Source organism: Jaculus jaculus, chromosome 4, assembly GCF_020740685.1.
Source record: "Jaculus jaculus isolate mJacJac1 chromosome 4, mJacJac1.mat.Y.cur, whole genome shotgun sequence".
NCBI classification, from domain to species: Eukaryota; Metazoa; Chordata; class Mammalia; order Rodentia; family Dipodidae; genus Jaculus; species Jaculus jaculus.
The window spans coordinates 44,528,060-44,543,959 of record NC_059105.1 but is presented as its reverse complement, the minus strand read 5'-3'; the positions used below and the strand labels follow the sequence as shown (position 1 = coordinate 44,543,959).

The window sequence follows — 15,900 nt, the reverse complement described above, 5'->3', positions numbered from 1 at the left end:
GGGAAACTCCACAATGGCAGGGAAAATGATGGCATGAGCAGAGGGAGGACATCACTCCCTGGCCAACATCAGGTGGACAACAGAAATAGGAGAGTGTGACAAACACTGGTATAGGGAAACTGGCTTTAACACCCATAAGCCTGCCCCCAACAATATACTCCCTCCAGGAAGCTTTAATTTCCAGTGCCATCAGTTGGAGAGACTAGCATTCAGAATACCTAAGTTTATGGGGGACACTTGAATCAAACCACCACATGGATAATGCTGCTAATATCTGCTACCAGCTTGAGATAGAACCTGCACCCTTGGACCACAGCTATAGTGGCCTCTGTGTGGCTTGGTTGCTGAATCTATGGAAACACTTTCCTAGGCAGTTGTTCTTGAGCAGGAAATATGTCCAAGACATTCTATGTTCAGACTGTCTTCTGAAAAGGGTTTGCATTCTCACAAGTTAGAGCCTTCTGGAGGTCTTGCCCTTGGGTACCTTCTCTGTTTTATTGTCCCAAGGCAGAGCACAAGGTTTAGTATTTGTAGCTGATTTCTCAGCATGTTCATTGTTGGAAACTTCAAACTTGCTTCCATTCCTTTTCTTGCCAGACTTAATAGTATTCATAAATCTTGGCCCACTTGCAGTTGTGAGCAGAGCTGAGTAGAAGTCAACAGTAGCCTCGGCAGCCTGAATGCTATCTTTTCTTGCAGTTTACTCTGCCAAACAAATTAGTTCATTATCTTTAAATTTAAATGCACTCAAGTTCTCAGAGCAGGGGCAGAGTACAGTCTTGGCTAGAAAATCCCATGAACAGCCATAAACTCAGTTCCTGATAGAGTCCTCGTTCCTTCCTGAGATCTAATGAGTCAGGCCTCTACTATCCATGTTTCTCTCAGCATTCTTTTTGGGGGTTTTAGTTGTATGCATACACACACACACACAAACGAATTTATTGGATTAGTTTATGGTAGTCGAATAGCAGCTGCAGGCCCAAGAATCAAGGAACCTGGTAGCTGCTCAGTCCACATGGCCAGATGTCTCAGCAGTCCTGATCCAGCACTGATGGCCTGGAGGCTTCCTGAGGAACCACTGGATTTCAATCCACACTGGATGGCAGCCAGCAGCTCCAGCAGCCAAGTGGAAGGAAGGAAGGGGCTCTTTTCACCCAGAGCTTCCTTATATGAAGTCCCCTTCTGAGAGGGTCTGCCCACTGAAAGAAGGGCTCACTCTGGGAAGGACTTCCTCCTTCAGTTAATCCTTCCTGGAAGCAACCTCAGAGACCTAGCCAAAGGGATTTTTTAAAATACAGATTTTTTTTATTATTAGATATGGACATATTTTGTATGTAAACATCACATACTGGTACCATCCTTTCCCTCCTCCCTGCCCCTTTTCTGAAGAGGCTTTCCTGATTGGGGATGCAGGTCAACCCCATGGATATGTGGGTCATGCATTATGAGGCAGCAGTCAGTTATGGGGAAGAGGCAGTGTCTCTGCAGAATGTCCCAACTTGTGGCTCCAACAATCTTTCCACCCCCTCTTCCACAAAATTCCCTGATGCTGGGAACATTTTAAGTCTACTTCAGTTATGGGCACTTAGATGTCTGGTTTGGTAGGTGTTGAGTGTCCTCAGTATCTTTCTCCATCACCCTTGTGCTAATATCAGCTTAACTGAGAGTGCAGCGTTCTTGCTCATTTCCCCAGTTCCTCTATGGTTTCTGCTGGGACCGGGGTGGCTTCACTGGGTCGTTTATCTCCTCAAGCCAGTTCCCATTCCAGACCACTGTGCCCACCCTTACATTAACCATGCAAGGAACTCAGACCCAGGCTGTTGGGTTATTAGTTTTTCAAAGTAGGGTCTCACTCTGGCCCAGGCTGACCTGGAATTCACTATGTAGTCTCAGGTAGCCTTGAACTCACAGCAATCTTCCTACCTCTGCCTCCCAAGTGTGTGGATTAATGGTGTGTACCACCAGGCCCAGTTGCATTCTTTCTTATTATTATTCCTCCTCTTCCTTCCTCCTCCCACCTCCTCCTTCCTTCTTCTTCTTTCATGCTACTTACCTATGAGAGCAAGGGAGAGAGGGGGCAGAAGGGTGTGCCAGGCCCTCTAGCTACTGCAGATGAACTCCAGATGCAGTGCCACCTTGTGCATCTAGTTTTACGGTGTACTAGAGGTTCAAACCTGGGTTCTTACCCTTTGCAGGTAAGCACCTTAACCACTGAGTTATCTTTCAGCATTCTTCCATGCTTCCATTAGACTAGTCCATTCAGCTTTGCTTACGGCATCCAAAGGCTTTTCTAGCCCCAGTTCTGAACTCTTCCACATTCTCCCTGAAAACCAGCTCCAAAGGTCTACAAACCAAATGTCCAGGTTTATCATAGCAATGACCCCATTTTTCTGTTGTTGTCAATATCCTATATTAACTTTTCTTCTTGTTCTGACAAAAAACCAAAACAACAACAACAACAACAACAAAACCCTAACAAAAGTAATTTAGAGTCAGGTGTAATGGCACACACTTTTAATCCCAGCACTCAAGATGCTGAGGTAGGAGGATCACCATGATTCAAGACCTGCTTGGGCTACAGAGTGAGTTTCAGGTTAGCCTGGGCTAGAAAGAGACCCTACTTCAAAAACAAACAAATAAGGAATTAAGGAATGGAGAATGGTGTTCAGCCTACAGTTTGAGGGGACATATAATCCATTGCAGGGAAGACATGTATTCAGGAATGTAGGAGCAATGAACACTGGTGCTCAGCAGCTCTCTCCTCTTTATTGTGTTTGAGTCCCGAGCCCATGGAATGATGACACCCACACTTTGGGTGGGTTTTCTTATTTCAACTTAATCTGTAAAATCCTTCATGGAAGTACCTAGGGATTTGTTTCCCATCAAGTTGACCAATCAAGATTAATTATCACACTCTGCCTGTGAACATACTACTGTATTAGAAAAATTTGCTAAGATGATGATATGTAAATATTTGACTTAATTTTATGCATGTAGGAGAGGCTTATAATTATCTTTTTAAACAGTTTTATTGCTTATGTTCTGCACTTAGATACTGAGAAACTTTTCAGTTTGAATTTTGATTGACAAGTCATTTTACATGGTTATCCTAATGTGGGCCATTAAAGGGTTTTACTTGCGTGATCTGAGTTTCTTACAGTTTTTCAAGTGTGCAGGTTAGTTATATGCCATGTTTTTGTTTCGTTTTTGAATGACAGCAGTGTCATTCAGCTTCTTAAAAAGTATATATAGTCTGTATAATATATGTCTTCTGTCACTCATTTATCTAATGTTTGTTCTTCCTCAGAACTTTTCCTTCTTACCTGTTGTACTAATGCTGCCTTTTTGTTGTTGTTTTGTTTCCCCTGCAGCATGGATATGTGGTATCATTTCTATTACTGTCATCAGCCTGCTTTCCTTGCTGGGTGTGATTTTGGTTCCTATCATTAACCAAGGATGCTTCAAATTCCTTCTCACATTCCTTGTTGCACTAGCTGTGGGAACAATGAGTGGAGATGCCCTCCTTCATCTACTGCCCCATGTAAGAAATCTTATTGTTAATCTGGTAAAAAAAAAAAAAATCAGTATGAAAATATTTAAGTTAAAAGGGTTCTTCATGTAGCAATGCTAATGTATTTATGTCAATTTACTTGCTTACAGGCTGAAATTTGTTATTTTGTTTTCACAGTTTTAATTGCAGTATCTTTTTTAAAATAAATAAAATTACTAGGTTTTTAAATGGTAGCCAGAGATGATGTGTCTTTTTATCTGTGTGGCATATCAAAACTTGAGAAAAATGTTTTCAATGTGTTGTGAAGCGAGGTGCAGCCAGGGTCACACCGAACTGCTGTTGAGTCCGTTGGTGTTTGCTTTCCTTCTACTAAGTATTTGCCGTTTAAGTGGTCATGTCTGTCCTACTCTTACAGGAGTTTGAATCTATATAGTCTTCATTTTATCACACAGTGTAGTAGTTTCCTGAATAAATTTAAATTAAGTGAAAGACAAATTTAAGTGAGATAAAATCTCATTGCCTATGTGCAATTTAAGACAGCTGGTTCCACAGAGATTGAGAATGGATTAGTGCTTGCCAGAGGCTGGGTAGTAGAGGGCTGAGGGGCTGGGAGAAGCTGATTCATGGGTGGTAACAGTTAAGGTTGGGGAGAGCAGTCAGTTCTGCTGTGCTATTGCACAGAAGCATGGCTGGAGATAAGGATAATAATAAATAATAAATAATAATAAATCTAATTTTTTAAAATACTAGAGAAAGGGATTTCGGATATACTTTTTTAACCACAAAGAAATGATAAATGTTTAACAGTAGGTAAGGTTGACTTGACTTGAGCATTGTAGAATGTATGCTTGTATTGAGATATTCATGATTCCCCACACGTGGATTTTTAATTACCAATAATTTTTAAATTAGATTGCAAGGTAAAAACCAATACAAGGTATTCTTTCTGTTCTAAGATTATCTCACAGTTTTCTTCCCTCTCATTGATAGTCTCAGGGTGGTCATGATCACAGTCACCAGCATGCACATGGGCATGGGCATTCACATGAACACGAGTCCAAGAGGTTTTTGGAGGAATATGATGCTGTGTTGAAAGGACTCGTTGCATTAGGAGGCATCTATTTGCTGTTCATCATTGAGCACTGCATTCGAATGTTTAAGCACTACAAACAACAGAGGGTAAGTATTTTTTTTATTTTATAAAAAAAGTATTTTTTTTAAATTAAAAAAAAATTTAATGTATTTACTTGAGAGTGACAGACAGAGAGAGAAAGTGGCAGAGGGAGAGAGAGGAGAGTGGGCGTGTCAGGGCTTCTAGCCACTGCAAACGAACTCCAGATGTGTGAGCCCCCTTGTGCATCTGGCTAATGTGGGTCCTGGGGAATCGAGCCTGGAACTGGGGTCCTTAGGCTTCACAGGCAAGCGCTTACCCACTAAGCCATCTCTCTAGCTCTAAAAAAGTATTTTTAATTTTAATTTATTTGCAAGAGGGAAAGGGAGTGAGGAATGGAGGGAGAGAATGAGTGCATCAGGGTCTCTTGCTACTGCAAATGAACCCCAAATGCATGTGCCACTTTGTGCATGTGGCTTTACATGGATACTGGGGAATTGAACTCTTGACAAGAAAGTGCCTTTACCTGCTGAGCTGTCTCCAGCCTGAGTAAGTGTTTTTCAATTTAACTTTGTTCTCTTAGGTACAGCTTGCCTTAGTTACTTTCTTCTTGTTATGACTAAATACCTGCCAAGTAGCAACTTTAGGAAGGAAGGGTATTGATGTCACCTTCTTGTTGCTGTGAAAAAGCAGCTGATGGGAGGAACGTTTTTATTTTGGCTAACAGTGTCCAAGGGAAGCCTCATGATGGCAGGGGAATGCATGCTGTGAGCAGAGGCTGGATATAACATCTGCCATAGCAGGTGGAAAACAGCAGCAAGAGAGTGAGCCAGACTGGCAAGGGGAACTGTCTGTAACATCCCTCCCCTCCACACTTCCTCCAGCAAGGCTCCCAAATTGCCATCAGCTGGGGACCAAGCCTTTTAAACACAGGAGTTTATGGGGAACATCTGATTCAGAGTCCAGAGTGCTAACTGTTAACACCATGGAGCCCTGTCCAGAGCATCTGATTCAAACCAGCACAGGTATATTGTTGGCTTAGAGGTTGAGGTTATACTCCATCATGATAAGGGAAGATGTGATGGCTGGCGTTTGAGGCAACTGGTCACATTGTCACATAGTGAGGAAACAGAACATGGAATGTTGCTGCTCAGCTCTCTCCTTTTTATTCAATCCAGGACCACAGCTAATGGGATGGTGTTGCCCACAATTAAGGTGGGTCTCCTCACCTCAACCAAATCTAGAAAATCCCTATAGAAATTTCTAGAAATTTGTTTATATAGTGACTCTTAATCTTATCAAGTTGACAACTAGAGATTAACCATCAGACAGCTCAAAACAAAAAATCACCTCTTTGTGGGCATGTGATTTTTCTTAATTATAGTGTGGGTATGTGTGCAGCTTTATCTTATCCCCTGTCCCCTGGTTATTGAGATTTAACCAAGTGCTTTGCACATGGTAGGCAGCCCCTCTAATCATGGAGTTATATATCTCTACCCCCATCTTTTTTTTCTTTTTGGGTTTTCAAGGTAGGGTCTCACTCTAGCTCAGACCTGGAATTCACTATATAGTCTCAGGGTGGCCTTGAACTCACAGTAATGCTCTTAACTTCTGCCTCCTGAGTGCTGGGATTAAAGGCGTGCACCACCACGCCCAGCTTCCACCCCTCGTCTTTTAATAGTAGTTTTCAAAAGAGAACTGGCTTTGATCCTTGTCTCTTTTTTGCTATTACCTTTATTTTGGCATTAATAATCTAGCTGTAGGGGCTGGAGGAATCACTTAGTGGTTAAGGCATTTGCCTGCAAAGCCAAGGGGTCTGGGTTCAATTCTCCAGGTCCTACGTAAGCCAGATTCACAAGGTGGTGCATGAGTCGAGATCGTTTGCAGTGGCTAAAGGCCCTGGCACGCCCATTCTCTCATTCTCTCTCTCAAATAAATAATTAAATAAAACTTAAATAATAATTTTAAAAAATCTAGCTGTAGCAATCTTGGTTTGAGTGTGGATTGCATCATACCATGTTGATGTAAATATGGTGGGAAAGGCTCTGGAGCAACTTATTACTAGAATGAATAATTGAAAGCACATCTCAGTATTCGTAGATAATCTTCAGTTTTTCGATGACTTTCATGGTCCTGTAAGGAAAGTTTTGGGGCCTCTATAAGAAAAGCCTTGCCAGTTATAGAAGTACTGGGGGGAGAAGCTGGAACAGTGAGCAGCACCTGGCAGGGAGACATTTGAGTGAGATGATGGGGTAATAATTATTTTTCAAATGGTTATACCAGTTGGGAGAAAATGATGCCACAAGCCTGGTTATTACAGTTAGCTGTCTGTGGTGGATGTCACATTTATGAAAATAAGAGAAATTGCCCCCAGGGAAGGAAGTTGAGAGTTCCTGTCCTTCCCAGTAGTTTACTGTTGCAGTCCAGTTCACATTGCTGATAGAAATCACCCAACAAGAGTAGCTTCTGGGAAAAAGAGATTTATTTTGGCTTACAGGCTCGAGGGGAAGCTTCACGATGGCAGGGGAAAATGATGGCATGAGCAGAGGGTGGACATCACCCCCTGGCCAACATAAGGTGGACCACAGCAACAGGAGGGTGTGCCAAACACTGGCATGGGGAAACTGGCTATAAAGCCCATAAGCCTGCCCCCAACAATAAACTCCCACCAGGAGGTATTAATTCCCAAATATCCATCAGCTGGGAAGCTAGTATTCAGAACACCTAAATTTATGGGGGACACCTGACTCAAACCACCACACTTACCCTCACCCTGATTACATTGGTTCACGTCTGCTTCAAATGCTGTGTCATAGGTACATACCACAGACATGTCTGAAAGAGTTCAAACCTAGTTACCCCCAGTATATTCTATTTAAGTAAAACTAAGAGTTAAAAAATTCTTACATCTTGGGCTGGAGAGATGGCGTAGCGGTTAAGCGCTTGCCTATGAAGCCTAAGGACCCCCGGTTCGAGGCTCGGTTCCCCAGGTCCCATGTTAGCCAGATGCACAAGGGGGCGCACGTGTCTGGAGTTCCTTTGCAGAGGCTGGAAGCCCTGGCGCTCCCATTTTCTCTCTCTCCCTCTATCTGTCTTTCTCTCTGTGTCTGTCGCCCTCAAAAAAAAAAAAAAATTCTTACATCTTGTTAATGCCAAATGCACGTGTGCACGCACATGCATGCGTGCACACACACGTACCTGGTATTGACCATGGGGTTGTGGGTTATGAGTTATGAGAACAGGAGTCAGTTATTGTGGGGAGGGAGGCAGTGCCTCTGGATAGTCTCTCTCTCTCCCACAACATTCCCTGAGCCATGGTGAGTGTGCATTTAGTCTACTTTAGTGTTAAGCTCTCAGCAGCTTCTGGATTTCTGCTGGCTTGGTTTTCTTAATTATGTATAAAGTTGGTGCCATGTGTTCCCAATAGGAGTTAACAAAGGGACATTATTGCTGATTATTTTATACAGAGGTCGGATTTCTTTTCCAGGGGAAACAGAAATGGTTTATGAAGCAGAGCACAGAAGAATCCACTATTGGAAGAAAACTTTCGGATCATAAGTTAAACAACACACCAGATGCTGACTGGCTTCAGCTCAAGCCTCTTGCCGGTAGCCATAGTTCTAATGAGAAAACTAAGATACTAAAATTGAAATCTTGTTTCTATGCTCTGTGTGTTTGAAATTCCTTGTCTTTGTGGCTTCTCTAATACTAGTTTCTGATGTTCTTCCTTAAGTTTGAATGTATTTTGTGATCTCATTTTTTTTTTTAGCCTTTTTATTTATATTTTGGAGAGAGAATTGGCATGCCAGAGCATCAGCCACTGCAATTGAATTTCATATGCTTTTGCCACCTAGTGGGCATGTGCACCCTTGCACCTGCGTCACCTTTGTGTATGTGGCTAATGTGGGATATAGAAAGTAGAATATGGGTCCTCAGGCTTTGTAGGCAAGCACCTTTTACCACAAAACCATCTCTCCAGCCCTCAGCCTTATTTTTATGCTGGAATGTGGGACTAAATATAATGCGAACAAGAAATATTGTCACTTAATAGTGTATAGAAAAAATATATAAGGAAAATGAAACAGGGCCACGTATGATATCACACTCCAGTAATCCTACAGGATTACAGGTGAAAACCACTATATCTAGATTATTTGGGGGGGGCAAGTACCTTTTTTTTTTTTAATGCAAGGCAGGGGGAGAGAAAGAGGGAGGGAGAGAATTGGCATGCCAGGGCCACCAGCCATTTCAGTTGAACTGCATGCAGATGAATGCATTTCCTTGTGCACATGTGTGACATTGCATGCTTGCATCACTGTGCATCTGCCTTATGTGGGACTTGCAGAGTTGAACTTGAGTCCTTAAGCTTTGCTGGCAAGTTCCATAATCACTAGGCCATCCCTCAAACCCGATATATTATTTTTTGACAGGATAGAATCTGTATCATCTTCAGGTTTCAAATGGTTTCATATAGAAGAAGAAAATAGTAGCTTTAGTACTTAAAGGAGGATTCTTGGTTTTATCTTTAAAATCCTTGATCATATATATCCATGCACTCTGTTAACTGGTAGATGTTATGATGTAGCTGACAATTTTCAGGGAAAAGTAAAATGTTTTTAAACCCACTTTTTCTCAATTTGTGCTTGAATTTATCCTTCCCCTTCAGTGTATCAGTGACATTCTATACTACTGTGAAACTAGTACTGTGGAACTTGACCCCAGAATACAATTGGGAAATACCAGATCTTTACCATGAAGCAAAGAGCTCTGAATAAGTGTATTTAATAAATTATCAGAGGTCATTGCAAGGGCATCTGTAATTCTTTCCAGCAGTGATCTCAGAGTAGCTTTGTCACAGTGGGGTAGCACTGAAGTTTGAAAAGAACTTTGCCATGGGCTAAAGAGATGGCTTAGTGGTTAAGTGCTTGCCTGTGAAGCCTAAGGACCCTGGTTTGAGGCTCGATGTCCCAGGACCCCTGTTAGCCAGATGCACAAGGAGGTGCATGCATCTGGAGTTCATTTGCAGTGGCTAGAGTCCTGGCACGCCCATTCTCTTTCTCTCTCTCTGCCTCTTTCTCTCTCTGTCTGTCACTCTCAAATTAATAATAATAAAATATATATATATATTGAAAAAAAAAGAACTTTGCCATCAGCTGACTGACTGACTTGGCCAAGTCATTTGAATTTTAGTTGGTAGACTAGAAAACATTGCTGTTATCTATTGACTTCTAAATAATTTTAGGGAGTTGTATTCATTTCAGACTTCAGACACTCAGTTGAGAAATGTTCACTATGCTGCAATTCTGCCTGAGTTTAACAAATTTATGTGTTGACAAAGCAAATCCTTTACTCTAATATAGGAACTGATGACTCGGTTGTCTCTGAAGATCGGCTTAATGAAACTGAACTGACAGATTTAGAAACCCAGCAAGAATCTCCTCCAAAAAATTATCTTTGTATAGAAGAGGAGAAAATCATGGACCATTCTCAAAGTGATGGGCTACATACCATTCATGAGCACGATGTCCACGTCACTACACATAACCACCACGCTGAGAGCCAGACTGTGCTGAGGAAGCATAACCATCAGTGGCACCACAAGCATTCTCACCATTCACACGGTCCCTGTCACTCGGGGTCAGATCTGAAAGAAACGGGAATAGCTAACATAGCCTGGATGGTGATTATGGGGGATGGCATCCACAACTTCAGTGATGGGCTAGCCATTGGTAAGCAGTGTGAAACTTCACATGTGTATTCTTTAAGAATGTTTTTATTCTTCCGCTGTACTTGCACTACTAATATTTATCTAGAACATTAAAATGTCCAAATATATATAACATCTGCCATTTATTTTTTTTTCAAGGAGATGGTTTTATGTTCGATTGGTATACTTGGAAGCAGCAAAGTAAAACTTCAATTTTTTTTTGTTTTTGTTTTTTTGGAACTAAACAAATGTTGGCAGTATTTTTTTGAATAATTGATTTTTTTTATTCATAGAGTAGTCACATTATTGAAAAGCTACCTTAACATTATGCTTCAGCTATATTTATACATCCCTGAAATAGAACAGTCTAAGTCGTAGATTTAATAAGTTTTCCCATCATTGAAAAGGTGAAGAAAATTTTTATGACATTAAAAAAATTATATTGTACCAAATTCTCATATACTAACATCTTGTTAATGTAAACTCATTGCAACTTTGTGTGACCATGAAGTGTGATTACTGCAAATGGGGCCCAGATCTTATTAATGACTCAGAAATAGGCTTTGGCTTTTTGCAGAAAGCCAAAACCATATTATTAATAAAGAATATAGGATCCTCCCAGGTATGATGGCGCATTCCTTTAATCCCAGCACTTGGGAGGCAAGAGGTAGGAGGATTGCCATGATCAAGGCCACCCTGAAACTACAGTGAATTCCAGGTCAGCCTGCGCAAGAACGAGACCCTACCTTGAAAAAAACAGCAACAACAACAAAAAGTATATATGTATATATAAAATCCTGCTGGCAGATACACAGCATACATCATTCATTATATGCCCAGAAGTCATAACGTCTAAGTGAATCAAGCATGTATTAGGAAATTAATTTAGATGGAGACATGTCAGTAACAGAAATGGAAAACAGTGGAATTATTTCCTGTTGTTTTTAATCCTTTTTAGGAGCGGCTTTCAGTGCTGGGTTGACGGGAGGAATCAGTACGTCTATAGCTGTCTTCTGTCATGAGCTGCCACATGAGTTAGGTAATACATCCTTATGTCAAATCTAAGACTTCTTCAATAGGAGAATACACACAAGTTTCAGAGATGATAAAATGTGTGAAGTGTTACCAATTATAAAGTATATCCTAATGTAGGAGACTAAAAATGTGCCAGACAGGTGGTATACACCTTTAATACAAGCACTTGGGAGGCAGAGGTAGGAGGATCACTGTGACTTTGAGGCCAGCCTGAAACTACATGGCAAATTCCAGGTCAGCCTGGGCTATAATGAAACCATACCATGAAAAACTAAAAAAAATAAATAAGAAAAAGAAAAAAGAGGGCTGGAGAGATGGCTTAACAGTTAAGGCATTTGCCTTCAAAGCCAAAGGATCCCAGTTCTATTCTCCAGGGCCCACGTTAGCCAGATGCACAAGGGGGTGCATGCATCTGGAGTGCGTTTGCAATGGCTGGAGGCTCTGGTGTGCCCCCCCCCTTGCCTGTTTCTCGCTCTCAAATAAATAAATAAAATATATATTTACAAAAATGTCTTTAAAAAAGAAAAGAAAGGAAAGCAATGCTAGGTTTTATATACTTTTTGCCTTCAGTGACAGCTGTGCTGTGATGAATGATCCCAAATAATGACGAGCTCCCTGACTTGACTTTAAAAGTAGCATCGTTTCTCAAACACAAAATGTTGCTGTTAACCCTTTTTGATTATATTTTTAAAAGCCTCAGTTACATACTGCTGACTGCATAATTGAAAATTGTATTGGAGGCACCTGAGGCAATCTTTCCTTCAATAAATGATGGGAAGATAATATTACAGTCCAAACAAGTTGATGTCTTGTGTCCCTCTTCCAGTGTTCACTAAGTATTAAATCCATTATGAAATTCTTAAAGGAAGCAGCGCATTTATAGCCTGAAGAGCATGTCTGTAGTGTTTCTGTTGCCAAACCCCTTGCTAAATGAAACCCTTTTACCTAGTGCACTTGGTTCAAGGTGAGTTATTGAAAATACAGGAGAAATTTATGGAGGAAGAAGTTATGGGGTCTTTGCATAGAGGAAACTAGGGAAAAACAACAGGAAGAAATATTAAAACAAACCCAGGAGGGAGAAAAGATGATGTTTAATTTAAGAGAATTAAGGTTCAGGTTTCAGGTTATAAGGTGGGGCCATGTAAGGAGAACAGTACAAGCTTAGAGAATAGCACTGTGGGAATCATGGTAAGAGAGAGACCGAGACAGAGAGAGAATGGGTGCACCAGGGCCTCCAACCATTGCAAGTGGACTCCAGACACATGTGCCACCCTGTATCTGGCTTACATGGGACCTGGAGAATCGAACCTGGGTCCTTAGACTTTGCATGTAAACACCTTAACTGTTGAGCTATCTCTTTACCCCTCCTTTTTGGATTTTTAAGATTAAATTTTTTTCATGGAAAAACATGATTGTAAATAGCATAAAATATACTTCAAGAGGCCAATATCGCTGCCCTAACTTAAGACATTCCCTATTGAAGAAAGCAGAAATAAGTTAACTGTTACTTTTTCTCTTGTATTTTTCTTGTTTTAAAAAAAAGCCTATACTTTAAGGCAGTAAAATTGACCTTGTGCATGCATTTCTTTGGATTCTAGCACATACATACATTTCTATGACTATCATCACATCAGGGTGTGATAGTCAGCACCCCTTGATCCCCTGTCCCCTGCTGTCTGTTATTAAAGATGTATCTCTTTTTAGTGTTACTCTTTTTTTTTTTTTTGCTAACAGTCTTTACACAGGTGTGTGTTTTAAAATCCTGTGACTTTGACTTTCCCATTGCACCTTCACTACAGGGGACTTTGCAGTTCTTCTGAAAGCAGGAATGACCGTAAAGCAAGCAATTGTGTACAACCTCCTTTCCGCCATGATGGCGTATGTGGGCATGCTCATTGGCACAGCTGTCGGCCAGTACGCCAACAACATCACACTCTGGATTTTTGCGGTCACTGCAGGCATGTTCCTGTATGTAGCATTGGTGGATATGGTAAGGGGTTTTATGTGTTACTATTACTGCTGTACTAAGTATGCAAAGAAATGCAGTTTCCAGAAATGGAAGATATCTTTGCAAGTTTGAAAGCCACCTTATAAACAGTACAACTGATTTTAAAGACTTGTGACATCCTAAATGATCAAGTAAGGAAAGTGTTGTAGTCTGATCCACGGTACTGGGATGATCATCCAACCACAGTTTATGGGAGGAAGGGATTTATTTAGCTTACAGATGGGGGGGAAGTTCTGTCAGTGGCGGAAGAAGCTGCTTCCAGACATCCAAGCAGAGAGAAACCACCACGCCAGTCAACACCAAAAACAGCAGCAGCAGCCTGAGCTCTCACAGCTCTCTCCACAACTTTGGGCTAGAATCTGATACCCCAGGACATACCTTCTGGCTGTGTTGTAGTCAGTTCCACACAGCTGGGATGAGCATCCAACCACACGATTTCTAGGAGGAAGGGTTTCATTTCAAGCTTTCAGATCCAGGGGAAGTTCCATCAATGGCAGAAGAAGCTGGGTCCCATTCCTAAACAGAGAGAAACCACCAGACAGCAAACACCAAAAAACCATAAGCAGAGCTCACTCTACTACTGTCTGCACATCTTTGGGTTGGAATCAGATCTGCCCCTAAACACAGTTGTATTTTTCTTGTTGGACTGGAGTCCAGGACCCACCTCCTCCAGCCAACACATACTTGTGTAAAGACTGTTAGCAAAAAAAAAAAAAAAAAAAAGAGTAACACTAAAAAGAGATAACATCTTTAATAACAGACAGCAGGGGGCAGGGGATCAAGGGGTGCTGACTATCACACCCTGATGTGATGATAGTTATCGAAATGTATATATGTGCTAGAATCCAAAGAAATTTCTGGCCAGCTGATGTCACTAGTGACTCAAGTTGATAATACTATTTAAAGATAAGGCTATAAAAAAGTATACTCCTTTGAAGATTTTATGATTCTGGGATCTATCACATAAGTCCCATTATGTTCCTTGTTTTTTTTTTTTTTTAATATTTTTATTTATTTATTTGTGAGTGACAGAGAGAGAAAGAGGCACATAGAGAGTGAGAGCGAGAATGGGCGCACCAGGGCTTCCAGCCACTAAAAAAGGACTCCAGATGTGTGCGCCCCCTTGTGCATCTGGCTAATGTGGGTCCTGGGGAATTGAGCCTCGAACCGGGGTCCTTAGGCTTCACAGGCAAGCGCTTAACCGCTAAGCCATCTCTCCAGCTCATGTTCCTTGTATTTTTACTCCCAAAATTAATGCTTATTTCTAATAAAGTTTAATATACATAAAAAAATAAAAACAAATTTTTTTTTCTGTGACCTAGAGATAAACATTCCCTTTTCTATCTTCTTAGACCTGTTAAGACCTCATTTCCATCCTCAGTCCTTAGAGGAGGCTCTTACTTCCTACTCAAGAGGAACACAGAACCACCAAAATGCCTTATACAAATTCCCATCCCCATCTGTTCACCTTGCTATGTCCCTTTCCTCCCCCCACCCTTATCCCCTCTCTTCCTGCCTCCCTTTCACTCAGGCCAGCTCCTCCAAACGCTTCCCAGAACCTGCTCCTCACTGTTAACTCCCTCGAGCTCTCCTCTCTGCTGGATCCTTCCTATCAGCATGTAAACTGTGTTCTTCCTTCCTAAGCAAGATAGGACCCTCTCTTACCTCCATCTCCCCCTGTTGTTTTCCTGCCTCTTTTAATAAACCTCCACTTCTTTTTTAATCCTGTTCTTATTTTTTAGTATGGTATTGACAGTTTTCTCCCTGGCGTCTCTGCCAGAACTTTGTCAAGTTTACCTTGACCCCAACATGTCTGGCTCCACTGATCATTTCCAGTTTCCATTTTCCTTGTCCTGAAGCAGCATTTACAGCTGAGCTACATTTTGTAAGTTGGTTTCTATAACACTGTAGTTTCTTGGTCTTCTTGTCACCTTCTTGGTCCTCGCAGGTCTCTCTCACTGGATCCTGAAATTCTCCCCTACCTCTGATGTTGGCAAATACTGTATGAATAATCTCATGTCATCCCTTTCAGTATTTATTATTGGTGAATCAAATGTCTTTAACCCAGACCTTTCCTTGAACTCTATACTTTGTTTGCTTCATTGTCTAAAAGGCATTGCAAACTGTGCTCAGAACATAGCTTTTGATATTCCCCAACTCTTCACTTGTAGAACAGAATTCATCATCTCATAAACAGTAACACATTCTTCTACATGCTCAGATCAGAAGTCAACATGTCATCCTTTCTCTGCCATGCACCTCCCTCCCGTGTCACTAACTCCTGAGGCCTCTCTGCGCCCTGGTTTAAGTCTCCATCATCATCCTCCTTTTCAGTATTGTGCCTCTACTCTTGCTCTGCCCACCACATGTATCAACACTCACCTGGAATGATCCTGCTAAGCCATAAATCTGGTGGGATGTGGCACTTTTTGCTTCAAACCCTTTAGGACTATCAAAGAATAAAAAGTTTTTATCACCTCTGAACTTTCCTAATCTTGTTTCATATTCTCCCTCCTGCCCCCTAAAGG

General features: G+C 41.4%; 1 protein-coding gene across 3 annotated transcripts in view; it reads left to right on the top strand.

Moving 5' to 3' along the window:
- Slc39a10 (solute carrier family 39 member 10) overlaps positions 1 to 15,900 on the top strand; it is a 121,371-nt gene that overhangs the window by 101,334 nt on the left and 4,137 nt on the right. For all 3 annotated transcript variants that reach the window (XM_045147281.1, XM_045147278.1, XM_045147279.1), the window contains 6 exons: positions 3,372 to 3,541; positions 4,502 to 4,690; positions 8,110 to 8,230; positions 9,983 to 10,351; positions 11,288 to 11,368; positions 13,164 to 13,354. In XM_045147281.1, the coding sequence (XP_045003216.1) occupies positions 3,372 to 3,541; positions 4,502 to 4,690; positions 8,110 to 8,230; positions 9,983 to 10,351; positions 11,288 to 11,368; positions 13,164 to 13,354 (1,121 nt within the window). The remainder of the gene's footprint in view (positions 1 to 3,371; positions 3,542 to 4,501; positions 4,691 to 8,109; positions 8,231 to 9,982; positions 10,352 to 11,287; positions 11,369 to 13,163; positions 13,355 to 15,900) is intronic.